Source organism: Cervus elaphus, chromosome 10, assembly GCF_910594005.1.
Source record: "Cervus elaphus chromosome 10, mCerEla1.1, whole genome shotgun sequence".
Taxonomy (NCBI): Eukaryota; Metazoa; Chordata; class Mammalia; order Artiodactyla; family Cervidae; genus Cervus; species Cervus elaphus.
This window is the reverse complement of record NC_057824.1, coordinates 2,890,545-2,916,221: the sequence shown is the minus strand read 5'-3', so window position 1 is coordinate 2,916,221 and position 25,677 is coordinate 2,890,545. Positions and strand designations below refer to the sequence as shown.

General features: G+C 54.5%; 1 protein-coding gene across 1 annotated transcript in view; it reads left to right on the top strand.

Annotated features, from left to right (window-relative positions):
- The window catches only part of LOC122702151 (proto-oncogene tyrosine-protein kinase receptor Ret-like), a 49,289-nt gene that overhangs the window by 3,930 nt on the left and 19,682 nt on the right, over window positions 1–25,677 (top strand). Inside the window, 4 exon segments of the mRNA XM_043915640.1 lie at window positions 18,164–18,427; window positions 20,232–20,519; window positions 22,883–23,124; window positions 24,414–24,609. Of these exon segments, the coding sequence (XP_043771575.1) occupies window positions 18,164–18,427; window positions 20,232–20,519; window positions 22,883–23,124; window positions 24,414–24,609 (990 nt within the window).

Here is a 25,677-nt window from a genome sequence, read left to right as displayed (position 1 = left end):
GGGATGTGGCCTTGTATTCCCATTTCATAGGTAAGAAAACTGAGGCTCCCACAGCCCGTGTACCTGAGCCCGTGAAGAGGACTTCATGACTCTGTGGCCCTGGTCCTCTGGTTTTCAGCAAGCCCCTCCTCTGGGCCAGCGGTGGTGGGGACCTGCAACAGGGCTCAGGAGGAGTCCGGGGATGGGTGTGGGGAAGGTGGCCCTGAGTCTGCTCACCCACTGGTCACCCTCTGGTGGGGTGCTCCAGGGGCCCGAGGGACAGCCTGGCCTGGGTCTGGGACGGAAGTGTGCTGCCATGCTCCCCAACACCTGAGTCAGGAGCCCGCAGGACTCTGGCTGATTCTCAGATGGGACTGCTACTGTAGCTGATGTCTGGGAGTCCTACAGGTCCAGGAACTGCCTCCAGGTAGGATCCTGTCATAACTGGCCCCAGGGGAGGGAGCGTGCTAGTGGTGTAGGCTGAGAGTGTGACCCTTGTACCCGCCTCTGCCTGGGGACCTAGAACCTGACAGAAGCCACTGTGCTGAGGAGTGGGGGAGGGCAGGGGCTGGGCTTCAGGGCACATGGGTATGACTGTGTCTCCTTACCTGGACTCCAGGACATTCTGGGAGAAGAAAGTGCCCACTGGGCTCCCCAGGAAAGAGGCAGAGCTGGAGAAGTGCCCCCCAACAGCGGTATTGCTTCCTTCTATCCTGAAGAAGTGGCTAGTCTCCACTCTGGAGACCCACCCCCTTCCTGTGGATGTGGGGGAGGACACTTCCTCCTGTGGGGGTTGTGTTCAGGCTCCAGTCCCTCATCTTCTCCTCTTCATTTCTTTCTCTTCTTCCTCCTGGTTTCTGCAATTGTTTTTCTGAGAGAGTGACTTAATAGTAACAATAACAGTACTGGTGAGCAGCCCACATACACGCTCCGAGGGACCACCTGCCACCCAGGCAGCTTCTCCAGGACTAGGGGTGCACCCGGGGAGAATGCAGAAGGTGACTTTGACCTCAGAGCTATCTCCATGTAGGAGAAATGGGCAGTAAAGGAAGCGCCAAGCTGTCATTTATCTCAAATGTGTGTGTGTGATATCAAATGGAAGTGCATGGCAGAAGGCAGGCTGTGGGGCCGGGTGGAAGCAGGGATGGTGGGCTGCCAGGCAGGAAAGGGGCCCTTCTGGGCTTGGGCCACAGGGTGTGAAGGCGGTGGAGGACATCCCCCTCCCTCCCTCCCTCCTGCCTTCTCACTTGCTTCCCCTGGGTCTTCAAGGGCAGAGTGCTATGCTTTATGGGTGGGCATGCTTCAGCTCCTGGAAGACTGGGGGGTTGGTGTGACTCAGAGAGATCACCCAGGGCCATGACCTGGGTAGTCTCAGAGGGGCTTGAAGGGGTATGAAGACTCAGGCCTCCAGAGCCCACATGGCTTTCCCTCCCTACCCCAGAGCAGCGGACTGGCAGCGCAGGTCCCCCTCCCTGACCCCCGTGTTCCCATGCTCAAGGGAGGCTGTGGCTCCCAAGACAGAGCTCCGCCATACCTGAGAGGACCTGAGGGTATTGTCCTCTTTGGGCTGAAGCCCTGGGAGCCCCTGTGGACGGGGCCCACTTCCTGCCTGGCTTCACCTCCCAATCCTCCCACCATCCGCCTTCCCAAGCTCTGGACCAGACGAGACCTGGGCTTCCATCAAGCTCTGGCCTCACAGCTGGGTAATTGTGGGAGCCCCTGGCACCTGTCCCTGAGGCTGGAGCCTGAAAGCCAGTGGCCCTATCAGCTGTCCACTGCAAGACCCTGGGCAAGGTAGGGTGGGGCGAGAGAGAGCAGGGAGGTAGAACTGATACCCCCTAGAAAGCGTGGTTGTGGGTGTGATGACGCCAGCAGGAGCTTGGGGAAGGCAGATCAGGCACCACCTGGGCCCTCAAGGAGAGCAGGTGGCCAGCCCTGAGCAAACACCTCTGTTTGCTTTTGCCTGGTGAGCGGCTCCACAGAGTATAGCAGCCAAGGCACCACTGTAGAAAGGTCACCTGTGCACCTGGACAGGTGTGTGCCCACCTGTTGGTCCGGCCGATGCAGGCTCTCCATGACATCAAGGATACCTAGTGGGACTGGGGGCCTCTGTGGCAGGCAGGGATCAGTTCTGGGACCCACTCAGGGAAGACACCCCTGCCCCTGCAGACCCACGTCCTGGGGGCCCCAGCCCACTGCCCCCAGATTCAGGTACTGGGACTTTACTTTATCCCCATCTTAAGCCTTCACTCTTCTGACCTGGGAGCTACTGTCTGGGTTCCACAGGGCCCTGGGCTCCAGAGAAGTATCTAAGGGGCAGGGTGGCCGGGAGAGGGAGGCAGAGCTCCAAGCTGTGCCCTGATTACCAGCTCTGACTGCCCTGTGATTGAAGAAACAATTTGGCTTCTGAAACAGTCAGAACCTCTCTGGTGAGATAATGGACATCAGAACTGGTTCTAGTCCCCCATTCCTGCCTATGGGATTGCCAGAAAACTCCAGTGGTTCTTAGTCTTAGCAAAAGGGGGAAAGAAACCATGTAAGTTCCTAAGCTTTAATTAACAAAAAAAAAAAAAAAAAGGAAAAGAAAAACTATAAGTTCCTAAGCTTTAACTAACAGCCTGGAAAATGCTTGGGAAGATATATGTTCTGTGTGCCAGAACCTGAGAGTGAGACAGGTGTGGGGGTGGGGGGCGATCTGGGGTGCACAGCGTGGTGGTGGGAGTCCGAGTGGAGGGAAAGAGTTTATGGAGTTTCTTTCTCAAGTTTTTCTACCCCTGAAACAGTCAAAGACACAGATACGGTGAAACAGGGAAAGACCCAGAAGCTGGGGGGCTGGTTCAGAGTGTGCTTTCTCCTTCCCTCCTCCCCTATCCTGCCTTTCCAGCATTGCCCATGGTGCATCTGATGCTCTTTTTTTTTCTTTCTGGGAAGGAGAAAGGATGGAATCAGCACTCCATTCCGCCACCTCTTGGCCATGACATGGGTGCAAGGTGACCGTGTACTCTGTGCTGTGAGCACATGCTTTGCCACTGGGTTGAGCCTCCTCATCAGATTGGCACCTGCAGGGGATCTTTACAGGAGATCACACATGTGACTCCACAGAGCCTTGAGAAGTTTCCGCTGGGACCCTCTTGAATCTTCTTCTGCAGCCACCTATCCCCTGTACCTATGTGAGCAGGAAAGACTATGAACTTGGGGGTGACAGAAACCCCCAGTCTCAACGTCTCAACACTGTTCATTTGTCTCCTGCTCCCCGCCCCCTGCCCTTGGCAGCCACTCCACACCTGACTGTGTGCACAAGAGGGGCCCAGAGCTCTGAGGAGTCGGGTTTCTAGGGCCCTGGGCTCTTTGCCCATTTCCACAGGCTGGAATCCCATCACAGGGTCCTTTTCTCTGCAAGAGAAGCCAGTGTGCAGAGGAGAGCATGGTGGTTTGGTGGGATGCACACTGGGGCACCTGTGCAGGCTCCTGGGGTCCGCTCTGGACTTGTGCCCCTGCCTCTTCCAGGGTGGTCTCTCCTGCGGAGATGGGGGGAAGAACAGGGTGGTAAACAATTAAAATTCACTTCTTTTGAGGTATGAAATTCACATAACAAAATTAGAGTGAACAGTTGAGTGGGATTTAGTACATTCACAGCATTGCATATTCATCACCCCTGTGTAGTTCCAGAACATTATTGTTAACCCCCCAAAGAAAACCCCATACCCATTAGGCAGTGCGCCTAGTCCCCCCACACTAGCCCCTGGTAACTGCCACTCTGCACCTGTCTCTATGGGCTTGTCTATTTTGGATATTTAAAATAAATTGACCTTTCATTTGTATCAGGCTCCTTTTACTTGGTTGGAGGTATATCCGTGTTGTAGCATGTATTGGTATTTCATTCCTTTTTAAGGGTGAGTAATATTACATTGCATGTATTGGGTTGGCCAGGAAGTTTGTTTGGGTTTATGAACTTTAGGGCCAATGCAACATGTATCACATTTATTTATTCATTCATCTCTTGGTGGACATTTGGGTTGTTTACATCTTTTGACTTTTGTGAATAATGCTGCTGTGGATATTTTTGTGTGAGTATCTGTTTGAATCCCTGTTTTCAGTTCTCTTAGGTGTTTATTTTGGAGTAGAATTGCTGGGTCATGTGATAATTTCAACTTTTCTGAGGAACTGCCAAGCTCTTTTCTGAGGAACTGCCAAGCTATTTTCTGATAACAACTGAAACATTTTACAATTTTACCAGCTGTGTGTGAGAGTTCTAGTTTTACCACATCCTCACCAACACATGTTAGTTTCTGTTTATATTTTTAAATTGTATCAATTTTCTTGGATACAAGCAGTGTCCTCACCTATGGTTTTGATTTGCTTTTTCTTAATTATCAGTGATGCTGAGAGTCTTTTTACTTCCTTCTCGGCCATTTGTATCTTTTTTGGGGAAGCAACTATTTTGCCCCTGTTTCAATTGGGTGGACCTTCTTTTGTTGTTGAGTTTACTTTGCTTTATCAAATTTCCACCAGGTGTTCCCACCTGCTCAGGGTGGGAAGATCTTGACTAGGGGGTTATCAGGAAGCCTTTGTGGGCCCAAGGAGGTCTCATTCAGGAGTCAGGGAGGAGGCGGCTCCTTGCCAGGCTGTCCTGTGGATGCTTCTGGGACTTTGTATGCTTCCCTTTTTCTTCCTCTTCCCACACAGTATCTGGAAGATTTTTGCTCTTTATTCGGACTCCTGGTTATTTATTGCGGGTTGGCAAGTGCTTGGTTTGGAAATGAAGGGTAAGGCTGGAAAGGAGGAAGCAGGTTGGAGACATGGTCTTCCTGACCTTCCAGAGTCAGTCAGCATCCTCTCTCCCTGCCTTCTGGGACCTTCTTGGTTTTCCAGAAGGTCCTGGCTGGGGGAGCTCTGAGCTCTGTGGTAGAACTGAGTGTAAGGGAGAACTAGTGTGTAAAGACACCACACCAGTATGAGGCAGAAACACACATCCTCCCAGCAGCCTGGGTCACCCTTGTACCAGAACTCGTCTGCTGGTGGTCAGCCCCTGCGTGATCCCTTCACAGCCCGAGGCTGGGGCCGCAGCCTGTGACCCAGCAGACACTGACCAGGACCCCAGTGCATTCCCTCTCGCCTGTCCCTCTGCCCTCCTCTTTCCTGGGACCATCCTGCATCACTGCATCTGATTTGCCTCAGTGGCAGACCTGGGTCCAGTGTCCTCTCCTTGACTTTGTGATGAAGGTCAAAAGAGCACAGGGACCATACCCAGGTTAGACTGAACTCCTCCAAAGGGAAGAATTACCCTTGGCAATTTCCACACCCCCACCCCCCGGCAAGACTCTCAAGGGAGGTGCCAAGAGACCCCGAGACTCCAAGGCTTCCTCCTTGGGAAGCTGCCCCTAGGACTCTGGACACTGGGCTGAATGAATTCAGTTAGTCTCACTCTAAGGGTCAGAATGTTAGTCTGCTTTTATTTTTTCATTTGTTTTGTTCGTTGAATAAATGCTGCTGACGACAAGTTGTCTTTAATAAACCACAAGTTCTTTGCAAAAAAAAAAAAAAAAAGAGAGGGAGAAAAGAGGAGAAGTGGCTCTGGCTCCCACCAGTAGGTGCTTGGTCCCAGCAGCCCTTCCAGGGAGGGTCCCTGTCCCTGTTCACAGCTGGGAACAGACGCAGAGAGGCTGAGCACTGAGTGGGCCATGCAGGAAGACAGAGAAGGAGCGTGGCCTGGGCCTGGCTCTGCACTTGTCTCTCTGCTTTCACGAGTCACACTGAAATCTCTCCTTTGTATCTAGACTCACTTCTGAAGGTGAAATGTGTGTGTGTACGTGCATGCATGTGCACGTGTGCACGCACACATGCTCAGTTGTATCCTACTCTTTGCAACCACATGGACTCTAGCCCTCCAGGCTCCTCTGTCCATGGGATTCTCCAGGCAAGAATACTGGCGTGGGTTGCCATTTCCTCCTCCAGGGGATCTTCCCAACCCAGGTATCGAATAGTAGGATCTAACAGCAGCAAAGAAAAGGACCCCTCAAGGCTCAGTCCTGTGTCCAGGGGGCATGGGCACATCAGGCCCCCAGCATCCCCAGGTACCTGCACACTCAGCAGCCTTGACCATGTCTGTCCCTGTTGGACAGCGCTGGCCGAGCAAACTCCCCCCTGTTCATGCCTTCCTGGGCCTTTGCTCTGTTTCACTGAGATATGAAAGAGCAAATTTCCACGAGGAGACTTTTAAGGGCACCTGCATTTTTGAGGAGACTGAAGAAGACTATGGAGGATTATTTAGGTTGCATTTTCCACCTGGTCAGCAAGCAGGTGGATGGGTGGCCTGGAGTCCCAGGTCATGGTGCCCTGGCTTTTCCACATGTGTGTGCACAGCCGTCACCGAGCAGAGGAGCCTGGTGGCCATGTATACCTAAGAGTAGAACCCTTAAGTCCTGGCTCACTCACTCTGTACAGCCTTGGGCAAGGTAGCCTCTCTCTGCCTTGGTTTCCTTGCTCTAAGACAGGAACCAGAAGTTGTCCTTACCTCTGGCAGTTGTCGTGTCCATTAGTAGGGTGATGCACGTGAAGCATTTGGAATAGAGCCTCTCGGGAAGAATGCATTGGCTTGCCAAAAAGTTCGTTTGGGTTTTTCTGTAATATCATGCATTAAAAACTCAAACGACCTTTTTGGCCAACCCAATAAAGAAGTCTCACTCTTGCTGAGTTAAATCCAACTCTTTGCAACGCCATAGACTGTAGCCCATCAGACTCCTCTGTCCATGGGATTCTCCAGGCAAGAATACTGGAGTAGGTTGCCATTTCCTCCTCCAGGGGATCTTCCCGAGCCAAGGATCGAACCTGTGTCTCCTGCATCGCAGGCAGATTCTTTACCTGATGAACCTTCGGGGAAGCCCTTGCTGGTTAATGGTAAACCTGGGCTGGGCGAGACCGGTGCTGGGGGGAGGGGCAGAAAGGGGCAGGACCATGGCTGTTCAAGGAGGTCCAATGAGGTGACACATTTGTTGAGATCTGAGTCATAGTGCCCTGCTGGGTGAGAGGGGGACAGTTGCTGGGCAGCAGCAGCAGAGTCAAAGCCTGGGATGTCCTGGCCAGTCGCCAGGGCTGACCTGACCAGGCCGGGGCTGATACACCTGCCGTTGGCTGGGGTTACAAAGCACAGGAACCCCAGAGCCAAGGGAGCCTGGTGACCTGCAGAACAGTCATCATCAGGCCACTTGGGTGGCCAGTCTTTTTCCAGTCAGGCTTTGCCCTGGGTAAAGAAATTAATTGTAACCTAATTCGCAGTTTCCTTTGCATAGAAGCTGGAAGGAACTGCTAGTGAGGCTGGTGAGTAACTCAGTGGCAGCTGGGAAATCACATTTGGGCATGAGTGTCCATCATCTGAGCGAAGCTGTTGCAGCTGGTCCGGGTGGTTGGGGATGTGGGTGGTGGCCACGGGTGCCTGCTAGGTGCAGCCTGGCCCTCAGGCCTCTGGGAACAGAAGGTTGGGGCCTGGGCACAAGGGAGGAATTTGGGCTGCTGGCTCCATGCAGCTGGGCTGCAGATCTCGTCTGCACACCTCACTACCCCAAACTTCAGCCACACCCTGACCCCTTCCTGCCCATCAGCAGAGGACTACGTAGATGGCATGGCAGAGGAGGGGGTTGTCAGGAGACCTAGGCCTGGTTGCAGTTCCATTCTGAGAGCAAGAAGTGAATTCTCTTCCTCAGAATTGGGAAACAGACGGGGAGACTGAGGTCTACAGTAAGAGCTCGGGTAAGGTGGGCAAGTCAGAGCTTTTCACGTGTGGAGGAATGTACCTGTACGTACAGGTCTGTGGTGCCTCTGAGGCAAGGCCTGGTCCTCGGGTTTCTCCTCCTCTCTCCAGGCCACCAGCCACCCTGTCCAGGCAGGGCCCACGCAGACAGGTGTGTGGGGAGACACAGTACCCCTGCATGTGATCGCCTGCCCTGCCCACCGTGGACCACACGATGAGGCTCAGTCTGAAGGGATGATGGAGGGAAAGCCTGCAGAGCTGGGCTATGTGTGAAGTCCCTGACCAGACAGGCAGGCAGGTGCCTGGGCTCTGCACTAGACAGAATCCTCAGGAGCGTGGAGAGCCCCAGGCATCCAGGGTGTGCCAGGGTGGCTGCTCACTCCTCCTTGTGTGCCAGGCCTTTGTGCCAGCTGGCCTTTGTTGTGTGCCCAGTCCGGGCCAGGAAGGCCACTCAGCCTTGTGGCCACAGTGGCACACAGGCTGTCCACTGAGGGCTGCTGGCAGCATTTGGGAAGAGGGAATTTAAGACTGGAATTGAGGCTGCTCTCATGGTGATTAGTGTCCTCACTGGGCACCAAGTAAAGTAGCTAGCCCTGGCTTGTATTCACCACCCATGTATGCACTTAGCTGTCCAGCTTTGGGTACACCTGCACAGGCCAGAGTTTTCTTGATGATTTTGTAGAGAGGCTTCAGTTCCCAGCATGAGGACTGGGGCAAGCTGTCATATTCCCTGCAAGGAGGCACTGGCTTGTGACATCTAAGCTGAGCCCAGGACCCGTGAACAGAGGTGGCTGGCTCTCAAAGGGCCACCCAGGCCTTCCCTTCTCGCCTGCTCTGTGCCAGGCATCAGGCAAGGTTCTGGGAATGCAGCAGTGAACAGGACAGGCCCGGGCTGGCTTTGTGGGTCTTTCCAGTCCAGCTTTCTTCCCACATCTTATGTGGGTCAAACCTGGCAAAGCTGCTTCATTTGGAAGCCTCTGGATGCCTAGCAGAGTGATGATGGTGGCGATGGTTGGAGGGTGGAGTGATGGTGGGTGGTGATGGTGTAGGCATGGTCAGCAGTAGTGGTGAAGCTGGTGGGTGAAGGTGTGAGGTGATGGTTGTGGGGAGGGTGGTGATGGTGTCAGTAGTGGTTAGGGTGTGGGGATGATAATATAGTGGGGGGCTGGAGTTCAGGTGAAGTTAGTGATGGTGGTGGTGATGCTGTGTAGGTGAGGGGGGTGAAGGTGATGGTGCTTGTGGGGAGAGTGGTGATCATGGTAGTGGTAATGGTGTAGCTGGGGGTGGTGATTGTGGTTGGGTAATGGTGGTGATGGTGGTGATGGTTTTATGGCCACACACAAGAGGTACTGAGCATACCATCAGCCCCATTTATGGCCAAAGTGGGGCTGGCCTGCAGGGCCCTCTCTGCGCTCATAGGCACTGGTTCTCCTGACCTGTGCTTTTTTCCTAAAAAGCCAAAATTACATTACAATCCCTTGCAAAACCAGCCTCCATCTGGGACAAAAAATGGAGATCGTGGGGTGTGTGGAGCATCCTACAGGGTGACCCTGCCTGAGAGTGCACATGTGTGTGTGTGCATGTGTATGTCATTCTGCCTAATGTCTCCCAGTTGGCAGTGTTCCTCAGTTACCAGGCCATCATTTCCTGAGCCGTGGTCAGTGATTTTGTTCTTAGGTGTCCTCAGGGTTTCTTTGCTCAATGCCAACTCTGGCCTCACCCAGGCAGGTCGTGCACTAGAGAGTGCTGTGTGCCCCACGTGAGCCTCATGGGGTGGGGAGGGGCATCCGTGAGGCTCCATTGCACTCATCCTGCCACTGGCCACCCACCTGTGGCTCCCTGTGCCTGTCAGACCAAGCCAGGGGGTCTTGACCAAGGTGATATCACCCATCTCTCTGATACCCTGCCCCCTCTCCTATCCCAAAGTCTCACTGTTTTCCAAATGTGCCCAGCTGTTAACCTCCCGCCCACCTTCCCCCCGCCACTCTGTGCTTAAAACCATTTATGTATTAGTTTGTTCCTTCCTGGATTCCTTTGTTGTTTCACTCACTAGTTTGTTGTTTCAGACAGATTGTGACATGATCTGACTGACCCTGGCTGCTCTGGGGCAAGTGGCCTATGGGGTCAAGAGTGGTCTCAAGGAGGGACTTCCCTGGTGGTCCAGTGACTAAGACTCTGTGCTCCCAAAGCAGGGGGCCTGGCTTCAGTCCTGGTCCAGGAACTTAAATCTTGCATGCCACAACTAAGATCCAGTACAGCCAAAAAAAAAAAAAAAGAGTGGGCTCAGGGAGGCTAGGTGGTCCTCTAAGCTGAACTGAGATGAGGGAGAGGATGGAGCGAGTTGGTACGGATGTCTCTGGTACTTGGGTGGAGGTCAGGGCTGGTGAACGTGGCATTCCTTGGCCCAGAGGCAGCCATTCGAGCTGTGGGACTGGCTGCCATTTGCTTAAGGATGCTCTGGAGAGAACACCTAGAAGATAAGCTGAGACGGAGGAAACCCACATGGGGGTGAGCAGGCTGGCTCATCAGAATGAAATAGGAAAGCACCAAACACAGGAGGTCCTGAAGCAACCAGAGAGAAGAGAGAACCAAGAAGGGAATCATCAGAATTGAGTACAGACCTCTCAGAAGCAGGACAGCAGAATCACGCTTTTGAAGGACAGAATAACTGTCCTGTAGAAGTCTCAGGGCTTCCCAAGTGGGCTTCCCAGTTGGCACAGTTGATAAAGGGTCTGCTTGCCAATGCAGGAGATGCAGATTCAATCCCTGGGTCGGGAAAATCCCCTGGAGGAGAAAATGGCAACTCCCTCCAGATATTCTTGCCTGGAAAATTCCATGGACAGAGGAGCCTGGCAGGCTACAGTCCATGGGGTCACAAAAGAGTTGGACATGACTGAACACTCACACACACAGAATTCTCTGCCCAGCAGAAGTGCCTTTCAAGAATAAGGTAAAAGTGTTTTAAAAAGAGGGGCAAGGGAAACAAAGACCCAGATTCATGTTTCTGTGAGTGTATGAGGTGGAAGGGGCGTGTGGGAGGGGCAGCACTGTTGCTAAACGTCCAGTTAAGTTGGCCACAGGTTCATGAGTGTTTGTTGCAGAACACTATTTTGACATAAATGTTCTGCAAAATATACTGCTTGTACATGTCAAATATTCAACTAGAATAAAGAGAAAATGTGAACAGGATATGAGAGGAGGGGCATGGGGTGGACGAGGAGAGGATAATGGTGCCAAAAGTTGCTGTCTGGGCGGTGGGGCTAGGGGGACCCTCCACAGGGACAGCTGGCCCTCAGGGAGAGGGGCAGTCCCTGGGGAGGAGTCCATGAGGTCTGCTTCCTGTTCCTGCAGAAGTGATGGCATTAGGAAACCACCGTCTGTTAAGGAGATTGTGCTGGGCCATAATAAAGCTGTCATCTGCAGGATCTGGTGCTCGTCACAGGCAGGAGCAGGGCTGCCCGGTGAGTGGATTCTGCGGGAAGGTACTGCCTTGCACACACATGTGGGCACTATTGTCACCCCACTCAGTTCTTAGATCAGACCATCTTGCCATGTGTTTTTTTCTTGAGAGCCCCAAATTCTGGCTTTTACATTGCAGTCCTAGGACATTGGTTGTCTGGGGCCTTGTGTGGGATGACCACGGTGACTGCCACTCACTCTAGTCAAGGGTGCCCAGTTAGGAAGCACCTGCCTGGATCTGGGTTGGTATGGTCAGACTGGCAGCACATCCTCAGTCGAGGGTAGCAAGGAGGTCAAAGGAACCTCAGGGGAGTTGTGCATGGCCTCTCATGGCCAGGGCTGACCAGGGGGCACTGGTGAGGTGAGCCTGCAGTTAGGACTGGGTAGGCTCGGTATGTCTCACTAAATGAGCAAGAAGATGGGGGAGGTGGGGGTGGGTCTGCAACAGTGTGAGAGAATGTGCATGTGACATGCTAAGTGTAAGAGAGATGTGTGTATCAGTCTGGGTCCAATCCAGAGACACCCACACAGCGACTGGACCAGAGGAGGTTAACATAAGAGTTGATCGGCAGTGATGAGTGTAAGAGAGCTGTGGGCCACCCTGAGGCAGAGGGCAGGAGCTTGGGGAAGGGGCTCCCTCCCCAGAGTGGGGTCACAGCTCACTGCATATTGAGAAGTTGGCTGGGTTGCAGGGGCCAGGACTGGTCTGCAGCCTCGGGGGCCAGCGGGAGGTGACCCTCCAGTACACGGGGGAGCTGAGGCTGGTGCACAAAGGCTGGTGATGGGTGCATCTGGGGGCTATGGGAGGTGATCGCGGGGCAAGGGCGTGGGCTACATTGGCGCCAAGGGGCTGCGTGCATTTGGCATGGACTGAGGCAGAGCATGCAGGATGTCCCCACAATGTGCTGCAGAAGTGAGGGATGACAACCAGAAACCCTCGTCCACCTGCGTGGTTCTCCACCGCACAGGAGGGCACTCACAGCTTCTGTGTGGGTCTGAGAATGTGTACGAGTATGACCAGTGTTCATGTGTGAGTGTTCACACAGGGCTGAGCTTGTGGACAGTTGAATGAGTGAAAGTGAAGTAGAGACTTGGGCCTGCTTCTCTCTGCATACAAATGTGAGTAAATGACACATCCAGCCAGGTGTGGAGCATTGAAGACTGCCTTTCCAGGATACAAAAAGGCTGGTGACTGCGTGTGCCGAATGAGACCATCCATGCCTGGTGGCTCTGCTTGTAAAGATGCTGGAGGAGGCCCTCCTTGGAACAGGACAGCCCGCTGTCCCCACTGAGTGTTAGTTGCACATCTTCTCCTGCAGGGGTGGGGCAGGGTGGGAGCATATGGGGCCTTGGGCCCACATGCCTGTCTCTGTTTCCATCTGCTGCATACCTGTGCATACACATTCATGCATATACACACACATGCCATGAAGGGGGCCTGGGGTCTCTGCAAATGCGAGCAGCAGCCAGGACCTTTGGCAGGTATGTCATGAGCAGTGTGGGACCCATCCCCACTCCTGTGAGAGCAAAGCCCAGCTCCTCACCCTCTGGTGTGATGCCAGGGCAACTTGAGGGGCCAGAACCCCACGTGGTGCTGGCAACATCTGTCGAGGCAGAAACGTGGGACTAGGTGTTGGGGGAGGACCCTGTCACCCAGCAGCATTCGGGGTGGAAGGTGTGGGTGGGGCAGGTTTTACAAGTCCTGCTGTGTCGACCTGCCCCAAGCTCCAGGGGAGACTCTCATCAGAGGTTGGTCAAAAAGCCCTTCCTGGCAAAACGGTGCCAGCAGGGAGGGGTGGTCAGCTGGCAAGGCCTGGGGCTTCCTGGTGGGGCCAGCATCTGCCTTGCTCCTGAGTCCCATCGCCGCTTTGTTAGTCATCGTCCAAACCCCAAGATGCCCACCCTCCAGCTGTTTGACCATGGGAAGTCTTCTCACCTCCCAGCCTCCGTGTTCTTACCTATTTAATGGGGCAGTGAAGAGGTTTGCCCAGTGATTATAAATCGGAAGTGTGAACTTCATACCGCGTGTACCTGTGCAAAGGTGAGGCCTATACCAGCTCCTCCTCTCCCCAGCCTGCCCTTCTCTTGTTCACAGTCAGAGAAAGTGAGGCCCAGAGGAGGCTAGAACTTTACAGAGGCTGCACAGCCCCAGGAAACTGGACACCTCTGATGGCCCTTTCCGGGCTCTTCTCCTTCACCCTCTGGGGTTGGCCCCATCATCTGTAGGGCCCACCATAGAATGCAGATTGTTCTAGAATTATGAATTATTTTAGGACAATGACAGGAGAGCATTAAACCAAGTATGGGGAACTGTGGTCTCCCCAGGCTACACCCCCCTGAGGCCAGCCCTGCACCCACACCCTCGTTCCCTACCTTGGACCATGTGTTTTTCCATCTAAACGTGTCTGTGACAAGGAGGAGCATTAAGGCGGCCATGCCCTGAGTAGGGACCACCTGGGAAGCATTTTAAGTGCATTTAAGACTGTTTCTGCTCACAATCATCGCCCAACCCACAAATCACTTTTGGCAGCAACAGACCAGGCCCCACATGGATCCTGTAGGACCTGGCTCGGAGATGAGAGCAGGCAGTGCTCTCATCCTGCACGTGAAGTCTGTGTGGTGGTGACTGGACCAGCTCGGAGGTGGGGGCTCCCTGGAGCTCAAGGCACCTCCCAGCCCCTGGACCATTGAATGTACATGTGCTCAAGGGGGCCCCAGGGGAGGAGCCCTATTCTGGATCTGCTCCTCACTACCTGGTAGGTGGAGTGAGCATCTCGCCCCCGCTTAGAAGACCGATCTGCAAGCCCTACCCCCCATGGGTGGCTCCCAGGGCTGCCAGTTCTTGCACAGCTGACCGAGGCCACAGGGATTATATCCTGAGAGAATAAGAAGGCAAAAGTCGCGATATTCTGCTGATGTGGGTGCAGGCGTCCCACACCATCCTTGACAGTACTCCGGAGACCAGAATGCAGACCTCACTTCTCCACGGAGAGCTCTGGCACACCAAGGAGAGCTGGTGGCCAGGCAGGCTGGCAGACACAGGCTGCCCTTGGCTGTGTGCCATCTGGGGGACCCACCCACACCCACCCTGGGCTTTCCCCCTCCCCACCAACTGAGTCTCCTGCAGCTCTGGGGTTGGGGCCCTGAAGGCAGCATCTCAGATCGCTAGTGGTTGGCGCTCACCTTTCTGCCAGGATGAGAAGGAGGCTGGCAGCACAGAGCCCCCTTCCCATCCAGCATGGTGTCACAAGCCTGGACTGCCACCAGGTCACCACCCTGTCAAGCCACTGGGAAATCTCTCATTCTCTTTGTGGCCAGAAAGTCAACCTTCCCGAAAGATGGTGCACCCTCCGGGGCTGCTTTCTACTGCAGGCCAGTGTCCCTGACTTGCGGTCACTGCCCAGGACTTGGGGTGGGGGTGGAGGGTGGGCACAGTAACCGTGGGTTCTGGACCATGTGACATGGGGTTGAGCAGGCCGGTGAGGGCTATGCTGCTGGAAAGACAGCCCTCCAAATCCCAATCCCCTGGCTGGCTGCACATGTGCCCTCGAGCATACAAACAACTTTCTTTCTGTCCTGCCCAGGTGTCTGTTTGCAAAGCAGTGATCCCATCAGCAGCTCCATCTGGGGCTGCGAAGAAAATGCAGGGTCACCATGTGCCACGGGGCCTGGCCTCGTGCTGTGTGAGTCCACCTGGCCGTGCTCACCCCACTCTGCACCTTTGAGAGGCGGGGTGGGTGAATGCGGTGGGCCAGGTCCTCTGGAGAAGGTGGCAGTGGAGGGAAAAGCAAGCCACTCCTCTTGCTGTCCGCAGGGCTGTGAGCATCAGCTTCTGCGCTCCTTCCCCAGCCCCCCACAGCCCACCCCAGAGCTCCCCCTAGACTCTTTGACTTGCAACCTTCATGGAGTGTTGGAGGGAAAGGAAGCTGGGCTGCTGCTTATGAATCAGGCACTTGTTTTGGGGCAGCAGGGCTGTGTCTGGTGTTGACCCCCACTTTGAATCTGCCTTCCCAGACCCGGCCTTACTGGGGCAGGACAGGGGGCCACCGTGGGCTCGGAGCCCTTCTGATTTCTGTGAGGAGTGCAGACCCAGGTTTATTACTCTGCCAGGCAGTGCAGTGGGGCTTCAGTGCACTACAGGTGGGGAGCAGCTGCCCCTTCCCTCTCGTTGGCTGAGGAAACACCACAGGAACCCTCCTGCCTTTGTCACAAGAGCAGTATGAGCAGTGCTGTAGGGTCCTCTTTGGGACCCCGAACTGTGTACTTCTCAGGAAGCGTGAGCCAGTGGAGTGCATCCTAGCTGTGCAGGAGGATCTGTCAGCTGTGGCCTGTCACTCTGCCCAGCTTGCAAAAGGCCTGCTCCGAGCTAGTGCCATTGGCTGCCTTTTCACAGAAGCATCAAGGCCAGTCTTGAGGCCATTTGGGGCTGACACAGTTCTCTGAGCTGCCAGCCATCCCTGCTAGGGTTGGCTACTAAATCCCGAAGAAATGAACACTCTGAGTGTATCTGAGAGGCAGTCCATGTCCTCGTGGCCAGTTGGGAGGCTGTGGGACAGGAGGGTGGCATCCAGCCATGTGTGGGTGGCTCCTGTCGTGGTCTCTACCAGTGAGACCCCCGGCAAGGGAAGTCAGGTCTCAGTGCTCCCTCCCCAGAGTTCCCCAGAGTGACTTCTTCCTAGGGCTCCTGGAGCTGCCACCCCCTTGGATGGCAGGCAGCATGATGCTCTGGGTGGATCCCTTCCCCCAAGAGGTGGCAGGGCAGGAAGGCCACACGCAGAGCCTGACTTGGGCACAGGGCCAGCTCCTTGGAGTTCAGCTGCCCTTCCCAGTACCTCACCTGCAGAGACCCAGTGATTCTGGGTCCCACTCCAGGGACAGCACTCCTAGGGAGCAGTTTTCCGAAGGTCTAATAAGTCAGCTCCGTACCTGCAGCCCCCTCCTTCCATCTCTGTCTTTAGTGCCGGGTGTGCAGTAGCCTTTGACTACTGGCCAGAGCATCTCTCCCCTCCATCCTCTCTGCCTTACTTACCTTTGTCCTTAGCCCCATTTGTCTTTTCCCTCCTTCCCTCTCTCTCCCTCTGTTTCTCTTCCTGTTCCCTCCCTCTCCTGCTGGCTCCGTGGTCCAGCCTGTTTGGCAGGGCAGCACCCACACTGGGTGGGTGGGACCCAATCAATGCACACTTCAAGTTGGCATTCCCAGCCGGGTTGCCTTTGAAGTCATCCTTGGGAAGCCTGGCACAGTGCTGGCAACCTTCCAGTTTTCTTCTGTTTCACCACTTTGGGATCCAAAAGGTCTTCACCAGTTCTCCTCACCTGACTCTAGTTGGCTCTTGATTGTTTCCCACACACAAGTGTGTCTTCAAGGACCCAGGCAGCCCCAGGGTATCTTCCACTGGTGTGGAGTGGACCAACCACTCATCTTGGTGGCTGCAAGAGAAGCAGAATGTAGGTGGAAACAAATTGATTGAAAAGAGAAATCGCTCACACACAAGTACAATGTTTCTCATGTTTGCTTTGTGTGTTAGTATTTTTTATGCTTTGTAGAGAATATTGGCAGGTTTTCAGTTTTTTTTTAAAGCATCACCTGCCCATTTATCCATCTTTTTAAAATTTCTTACTATTTAAAAATAACTGTTTATGATGCAAAATGTTGAACATACACCAAGTCAAGAGAGTAGTAGGATGAGTGCCCCATTGGTTCACCCAGCGTGGCCATGGTCAGCATCCCTCTTCCTCATGGCATTTACAGCTCTACCCACAGCCTCTCAGTGATAAATTTAGGCCACAATTACATACGTTGAAATGCACAAATCTTGGCTGTATGTTGTTGACAAATGGATGTCCCTGTGTGACCCACACCCCATCAAGATATGAAACATGTATGTTTCCCAGAATATGCCCCCTGCTTTTCCAGTCTATTACCTCCCCTACCCCCAGCTGGTACCCAGTTTGATTTCTGTCACCTAAAATCAGTCTGGAATGGTGCCATGTGATTCTTTTGTGCTGCTTCTTCCACTTAGCAGGATGTCTATGAGATGTGTCCAGGCTGTCGTGTGTATCAATAGTTTGTGCCCCATCCTAACTGCATAGGGTTCCATGGTGTGATGGACTGAGGTTTGTTATCTGATAACCTGCTGGAACACATCTGGGTTCTTCCCAGTTCTTGGCTCTGTGAATAACCCCAGCATTTGTGAACAAGTCACTTGACGGACATATGTTTTCATTTTTTTCAGATAAATGGAGTGGAATTTTTCGGTACTATGGTAGGAGCATGTTTGACTTTAGATGAAGATTTTGTTACTTACAGGGGCTTCCCAGGTGGAACTAGTGGTAAAGAACCCACCTGCCAATGCAGGAGGTGTAAGTGATGCAGGTTCAATCCTTGAGTCGGTAAGATCTCTTAGAGGAGGGCATGGCAACCCACTCCAGTATTCTTGTCTGGAGGATTCCAAGGACAGAGGAGACTGGAGGGCTATAGTGCATAGGGTTACAAAGAGTTGGACACGACTGAAGTGACTTAGCATGCACGAATGTTGTTACTTATAAAGTGCTCTAGTTCATCTTTGGGGACCCCTGCCTGCTCTGCTTGTCTGGCAGCGTCTTGTACACTTCAAAACTCTGGCTCCAGGTGATTTGCTCAGAAGCTTGGGTGAAAGCCGAGTGGTTTACGTGCTTATCTATCTCAGGTAATCGAGGATGATATTGCAACTGTTTATGCTTCCTCACTTCCTCCTTTTTCTGTTTTAAAGCAGTGTATTTGCAGCTAGTGTTTAGCTATACAGATAACTGTGTGTTGATGTTCTTAGGAATACAGATGAGAAAGACCTAAGTTTTCTTTTTTGGCCCACAAGGAAGCTATTACTAAAATGTGAAGTTAGGCCGCTGGGAAAGGTGATCTGCCTGGGAGGGCTGCTGGGCTCTGCACCGTGGTCGTCCCTCAGTCCCTCCTTCCCTCACGTGTTTCCCTGCCTCCCACAGCCCCGCTGGGACTCTACTTCTCCAGGGACGCTTACTGGGAGAAGCTATACGTGGACCAGCCGGCCGGCACGCCCCTGCTCTATGTCCATGCCCTGCAGGACGTGCCAGAGGAGATGCCCAGCTTCCGCCTGGGCTAGCACCTCTACAGCGCCTACCACACGCGGCTGCACGAGAATGACTGGGTCCGCATCCAGGAGGACACGGGGCTTCTCTACCTTAACCAGAGCCTGGACCACAGCTCCTGGGAGAAGCTCAACATCCGCAGTAAGGGGGCGGCCCTGACCCCACCCCCACATGCCTCATTACCCACCCCGCCCTGCCCTCACCTGGTCCTTCCTTAGAGCCCATCACACAGCTCCTACGACTCCTGCTGTGTAAGAGTGGAGCAAGTGAGATGGGGCTGGCCTGTCCTCTTTGTCCAGCCCGTGAGGGAGCCAGGATGAGCTTGAGGACCACTGATGACCCTCAGGCCTCCTGAGGCTGTTGGGATTTTGGAGAACTTATGTGGAGGACTTGAGGGGCTCTCTCCATGCTGGCTCCAAATGTCTTCCAGTTGGATTAACAGAGATGTGGGGTTGTGAGAGAAGAGTTAAGAAAGGCTAGAGACATCCCAAGATCTTGATTTAGTGGATGATCTGGAACTTGGTGGAGAAGCAGCTGTTTGCACAGAAAGCCCACCTTACCATCAGCAGCAGGCTGCTCTTGGCACCTGGTGAGGACTGGGGCCTGGTGCCGGGGAGGAAAGTGGAGCAGGAGGAAGGCCTGGACGGCTTCTCAGAGCAGGGGTCCAAGCTGGAGTGAAGGCCATGTGTGACCCTGGTACTGGGAGGAGGTTGTTTGTGGAGCAGAGTTCTGCCTTGTGGCACCAAATGGTGATCACAACCCCACCTCTTGCTCTATAGACATGGCCTCCCTGGGCCCTCACGCCAGCTCTGAGCTCCTGTGAGTGCTGAGAGGCAGACACTCTGCTGTGAACAGTACTGCCAGAGTGAAATTTGCCAAGGGTCTGAGTTTCATAGGAGGCCTGTTCTGTTCGTGATTGGAGAGCAGCCTCATGCACCTGCCAGCTCTAGTCAGGAGAGAAATCACAGTAATTAGAACAGAGAAAGTTTATACGGAGAATTATTAACCACAGCAGGGGACTGGAGCAACAGAGGACAGGCTAGTAAGAAGCAGAGAACTGATGAATATGGGAGGAGTAGATGTAGCGGGGGGACACTTACCTAGAGCTAAGATAGAAGGCCCAGGAAGAGCCCCCGCCCCAGCTGAGATCCAGATGGGTTGGACGGGGGTTGCTATGGTGCCTCCATGATGGAATTTGCCAGAAATCCCCTCTCTAGGTGCTGGGGAAGTCTGTGTCTCTGCAGGGGTGGCATGGAATTCCCTGGGGGTCCCGTGGTTAGGACTCTGAGCTTTCATTGTTGAGGTCTTGGGTTCAGTCCCTGGTCAGGGAACTAAGATCCCACAAGCAGCAACACTGGCAAAAATAGAATAGAATAAGTGTTTTATTTATTTTTAATTGAGGGATAATTACAGTATTGTGTTGGCTTCTGCCATACATCACAATGAATCAGCCATAGGTATACATATGTCCCCTCCCTCTTGAACCTCTCTCCCCCCTCCCACCCAATTCCACCCCTGTAGTGTTTTTAAAAGTGAGAAAAGAAAGAAAGTGGTTGGGGTAGTGGGTGAGGGAGGGAAGGGAGGTCACCTGAGGTGCCAAGAGCCTGCCTTGGGGAAGCACTCCATCTTAGACCCAGGGTTCAGCGCACCTCTCTGAGGAAGGGTATTTGAACTGAGATTTGGAATAATCAGAGAGATGGACCTGTGAGGCACCCCCCAGGATGAGGGAGCAGAGCCATAGGGCCCTGAGGCTGCCAGATCCCAAGTCCAGGGCCGTAGGGGGCAAGCAGGAGGTAGGGGGCAGGGCGGGGTTCCCAGCAGAGCCCTGCTAGCCTTGGTGAGGACTAGGCTTTGCACCAGCCCGGAGCTCCTGCCCTCTCCCCATTCAGATCCCAGCTGGGCAGGTGTGGCTGACACCCTGGTGGGGCCTGACTTGTCTCTGCAGAGGGCGGCTTCCCGCTGCTTACCATCTACCTGCGGGTCTTCCTGTCACCCACATCCCTACGTGAGGGCGAGTGCCAGTGGCCAGGCTGTGCCCGAGTGTACTTCTCCATCATCAATGCCTCCTTCCCAGCTTGCGGCGCCCTCAAGCCCCGGGAGCTCTGCTTCCCTGAGTCAGGCCTGTCCTTCCGCATCCGGGAGAACAGGCCCCCTGGCACCTTCCACCAGTTCTGCCTGCTGCCCGTGCAGTTCCTCTGCCCCAACGTCAGTGTGGCCTACAGGCTCCTGGGAGGTGAGTGCCAGCCGCATGGAGCCTTCCTCGATGCCTGCCGAGTGCCAGGCATGGCCCTGCAGTTCCTCTACATGAGCCGTCCAAGTTGACTACACCACCCCATCATCCATTCATTCAGAGGTCCACGTGTATCTCATGTATGCTGGCCACAGGCCAGGCATGGTTCTAGGGACCAGGGATGAAACAGTGAACAAGTTCAGGCCCAAATCCTGCCTGTCTGGACCTTCAATGCCTGGGGCAGGTGGAGACCACACAGGCGCTAAGGACGTTGGGTGGCCTCTGAAGGGACCAGGTGGGAGGTAATGCTGAGAAGGCACGGACTGGTGGAGACCACTGTCCTAAATCAGGTGGCTGGAGCAAGGTAAAGGAGGGTGCCCAGCAAGCAGGGCGAGCTCATTCAAAAGTGCGGAGGGGGAGGTGCGGCTGGAGGGGAGGGCAGAGGCTGCTGAGGGCAGAAAAATGCAAGGGAGGGGGCAGGACTTCCTGATGAGGGGACTAGGGAGCCATAGAAGGTGTTTTCAGGAGTGGGGGGAGGGTGTCATTGACAGGATATAACTTACTTTAAAAGGTTAGTCGGGCTGATGTGTTCGAAATGATTTGGGGCGAGTGGTTTGGAGGAAGCAGGAAAACTATGAAGAGGCAGGAGACATCCTTGAGTGAGAGGATGAGGACTGGGGTTGAGGGTGAAAGCCTTTAGGCCACAAGAAGCAGGCAGATTCTGGGCATGTTTTTGCAGGAAGATCCAGCAAGATTTTCTGGGGAGTTGAATGTGGGGTGTTGAGAGATTCACAAGGGGACCAAGCATGGTTCCAGGATTCCGCCTGAGCCACTGTAAGGACAGTGGACCTTGTCACAAGATAGTCCTACCACACGATGGCCCTGGGGAAGCCACATGGATATGGGGTAGGGGAAGGGCACTGGATCCGAGTGGAGATGAGAGAAGGCAACTGAGCCGCTGTGTGTGAGGTGCCATTGGACAGTTTAAAGGGGACTTAAAGGGGACACTTTTATGCTGGATGGCTGGTAAGTGAAGCCTGGATTCCCCCCAGGTTGATGGCACCCACACATGGTCATAACGTTAAAGGAGCACTCAGTAGTGTAAGGAAAGTAGTCACTCACACTTCCACATCCCTTCATTTATCCTGCCACAGGGATGGATGTCTTTGTACAAAATTGTCCCCAAAGCATATGGTTTAGTGTGCTGCCTTTTTCGCTTAAAAAGAAAAGCCATTTTTGTAACCATAAGCAATACAGGGAAATGTGTAGTTCACATGTAATATGTGGCTCTGATGTGATTTTCCACCAAGTGGAGTTGACAGCCCTCCTGAGGTTGGCTATGGGGTGGTCACTGTTGACCTTCAAGCGTTCAGCTTTTCCCCCTTTCTGGGTCCTTTCTGGAGGATGAATTCGAGGACAGGCTTGGGTTGAAGAGTATATTGTTATTACTGGTCCTCCCCTCACCAGGTTGCAGTTAGTCATTGAACTTACAGCAGTGTCTGGCGATGAACACACACAGCATCTCATCTTCTGGGGCTTCCCTGGTGGCTCAGCTGATAGAAAATCTACCTGCAGTGTGGGAGACCTGGGTTCAATCCCTGGGTTGGGAAGACCCCCTTGGAAAAGGGAACGGCTACCCACTCCAATATTCTGGCCTACAGAATTCCATGAACTGTATAGTCCATGGGGTCGCAGAGTCAGACATGACTGAGCAACTCTCACTTCACTTCATCTTCTGGCGAGGAAGCTGAAGAACAGAGACAGAACCATCAGCCTCAGGCCACGCAGCCTGCAGGTGTATAGGGCAGGGATCCAAACCAGGCAGTCAGAAATATTTGTGTGTTAACATGAAATTACACCAGATGTCCCCAATGTTGGTTTTCAAGTGGTGGAATTGTGGCTTTTTTCTCACATTCTCTAAAATGAGCATGTCTTGCTTCCACAGTTAAGAAAATTCCTGACAGTTTTTCAGATACCAGCAAACGCTAGGAGCTGGATCTCTGGGCCTGCAGCGTGACTGGTGCCAGCCCTCGCCACAGAGGAGGCAGGCAGGGTGTGTGAAGGGGTGTGCCCTCCTAGGTGATTGGGTTGAGGACCTGAGGCAGACCTCCTGGTCCCTGCTCTTCCCTATCAGCACCAGTGCAGGCTGCAGGCACAGTGATGCTCAGAGCATAATCTCCACTGCAAACTGTGCTTGGAGGCTGTGCTCCACTGTGGAAGCTGAAGAGGGGCCACGGCCCAGGCCCAGCATGCACCCCAGCTCTGTCTCCTCTTGCACACTGCTCCCTGTGGGGCCCTGAGGAAGGCAGCTCACCCTCCCCTCAGCTCAGGGTCATCCTGGGGTTGCTGGTCTGTTTGGTGCTCAGGTGAGAGTCTGCCTTTCCGCTGCGATCTGGACAGCCTGGAGGTGAGCACGCGCTGGACCCTGGACCGTGAGCAGCGGGAGAAGTATGAGCTGGTGGCCGCGTGCACGGTTCGCATGGGCATGCGCGAGGAGGAGGTGATGGTGCCCTTCCCTGTGACCGTGTACGACGAGGACGACTCTGCGCCCACCTTCTTCGGGGGCGTCGACAGTGCCAGCGCGGTGGTGGAGTTCAAGCGGAAGGAGGTGCCTATGCGTTTGTCTGGTGCTTCTCTAGTGTCTGTCATCTCTTTGTTGTGCATCTGGGTCTCTCCATTCGTCATTTGTTCCTCGGTCTATTCAGCTGTCCATCTAGCCATCCAGACATGTGGCTGACCATCACTGTGGTTATTCGTCTTTCATTTGTCCATCAGTCTGTCTGTTGGGGTTTTGTTGGTTTCCAGGACAGCTGAGGAGGAGAGAGGACCAGCCCCGCTGGCCCCGAGCTGACCTCTGCCCTGGGAAGCGGGTGAGGGGAGGGGTTGGGGTGCCGGTGGGGTTGAGGGTAAGGGTGCCCAGCCTCTGACTCAACCATCAGGGCTCGCATCAGAGGGGCACAACTGTGGTACTGCAGAGGCGGGGCACACTGCCCCAAGGAGACGGAGAGGACATCTGCCAGGAGGGTGTTCCCTTCTTCGGGCTGTCAGCCCCTCAAGGGAGGGCCAGTGAGTTCAGGGAGGGTACCCCGGAGTGGAGGAAGACAGGCCAGTGGATCCGGCAGGGGTGTCCCTGCGCCGCCCCTCCCATCGGGGCCCCGCCTTCCTCTTGCCCGTGCAGGCGGAGCGTGACTGCCACCTGCTGGGCCCTGGGCTGTCCTGCAGCCGGCAGGCTGGCGGGAGCAAGGGGAGGGTCGGGGTCGGATATGCTGTGGTTGCCTGCTTCTCTGGACACCCAGGGAGCAGGTTTGGTGGATGGATGGGCAAGAGGAAAGCACATGGAGTAGGGAAATGTCCCATGAGCCTGGCGGGGCAGCTCCATGGTAACACTGTGGAGCTTGGCCAGGAGTGAGAGCAGAGATGACATGTGGCTTTACTCAGAACCCCCCTCATGACCCCATCTAGCCTGGGGTACAGAAGAAGCTGTAGGAGAGCATTCTGGTGGACACTGTGCTTAGGTCCCAGCTCTGTCATCTGTCACTGCATGACATTGAGCTAACTTCTCCACTGTGCGGGGCCCAGCTTCCTGGAAGGAGAGTGGGGGTGCCCACTCTGCACTGTGGGGACCTGAATGAGGTCTTCCACAGAGCACCAGGGCATCTGTTCTAACCCATAATCATGGGAAGTCTGGAGATGCCATTGCACCTGTTGCAGAGGTGAGGTGCAGTGGCCCAGGAAGGGTGACAAGCAGGCTGGCTGGGGGCCCCTTGCAGCTTGAACCCTGGTCAGGCTGTCCCTGGAGCCAGCTCTGACCGCACACACCTGATCCACCTGCAGGGCACATGCCCTCCTATGGGCTCTGGCTTTCGGGGCCCTGACTGGCCCCCATATTCTTTGCAGGGCACAGTGGTAGCCACGTTACGTGTCTTCGATGCAGACGTGGTGCCAGCCTCTGGGGAGCTCCTGAGACGGTACACGAACACGCTGCTCTCTGGGGATGCCAAGGCCCTCCGGACCTTCCGAGTGGAGCACATGCCCAATGAGACCTTGGCCCAGGCCAACGGCAGCTTTGTGCGGGCAACCGTGCATGACTACAGTAAGAGGGGACCAGTGTGGCCTGACAGGGCCCCCTGGGGAACTGGCGACCTGCTTTCCTTGGGCAGGGCAGCACCCTGCACAAGTAGACACCTGTCCTGGCCCTCTCAGCCCCAGGTGGCCACCCCTTCCAACCCTCTTCCCAGCCTTTGTCTCTGCTGGGCTCACCTTGGCCACCTTGGTGGGTGTTTACAGGCTGTCCTTTCTCGCTGAACTGCCCCAAGGCCAAGGCTGACCCTGGCAGGACCCCCACCACACTACCCTGTGCTGACCACGCCAGGGCTCACCGCAACCTCCTAGGTGCCCAAGTGCCCAGGGATCCTTAACCACCACCCCCCCAGCAACTCTCCACTAACAGGAGTTGATGTCCAGTAGCAGCTCTGTGCCCTCAAATTGGAGGGTTCTGGGATGACTGTCCTGTCTGACTTCTGAAATGTGCCCACCCTCAGGGCTAAGCACCACGTGCCCCCAGGGCTCACCTGCAGGATTGGGTGTCCTCATCAGTTGCCAAACCTCCCCACCTCCCTCGCCTGCTCTCCTGCCTATGTTTTGTAGGATCACCTTTCAAATATGCCACTTGTGCTTGGATCCTTGTTTGGAGGCCTGCTTCTGGGGAACCCAGGATCACTGGTGCCTTTACCCCTTTCTGCCTGACCTAATCCTATTTCCTGTCTTCTTCCTCACCAAGCTCTGATGACCTCTATTCTGTGCAAGGGAAAATGTCATCCTTGCCCCTGCACACTCACTCTGTATGCCATGTGCACCCAGAGATCCTCGCCTCCTTTGTACTCCACTAAATGGGGATCTTAGCCTTGGCACACGGTGACTGCTCAGGAGTGTGGAAGCTCCTGGGTGCTTGAGGCCTGTGGAATCTGAGGGTCCATAGGAGGCTGGTACTGTTGCGAGAAGTTCTCAGGGGCCAGGACGGTCTTTCTGGGACCTTGCTGGTGGTGGTGGTGGGTCTTTACCTGTGTGTCCTTGCCCTGACATGCATCTTTCTTATACACATGCACACACACACACACCTCACTGAGGTTACCTCCCAGCTGAGGAGGGTCTTCTGGGCTCA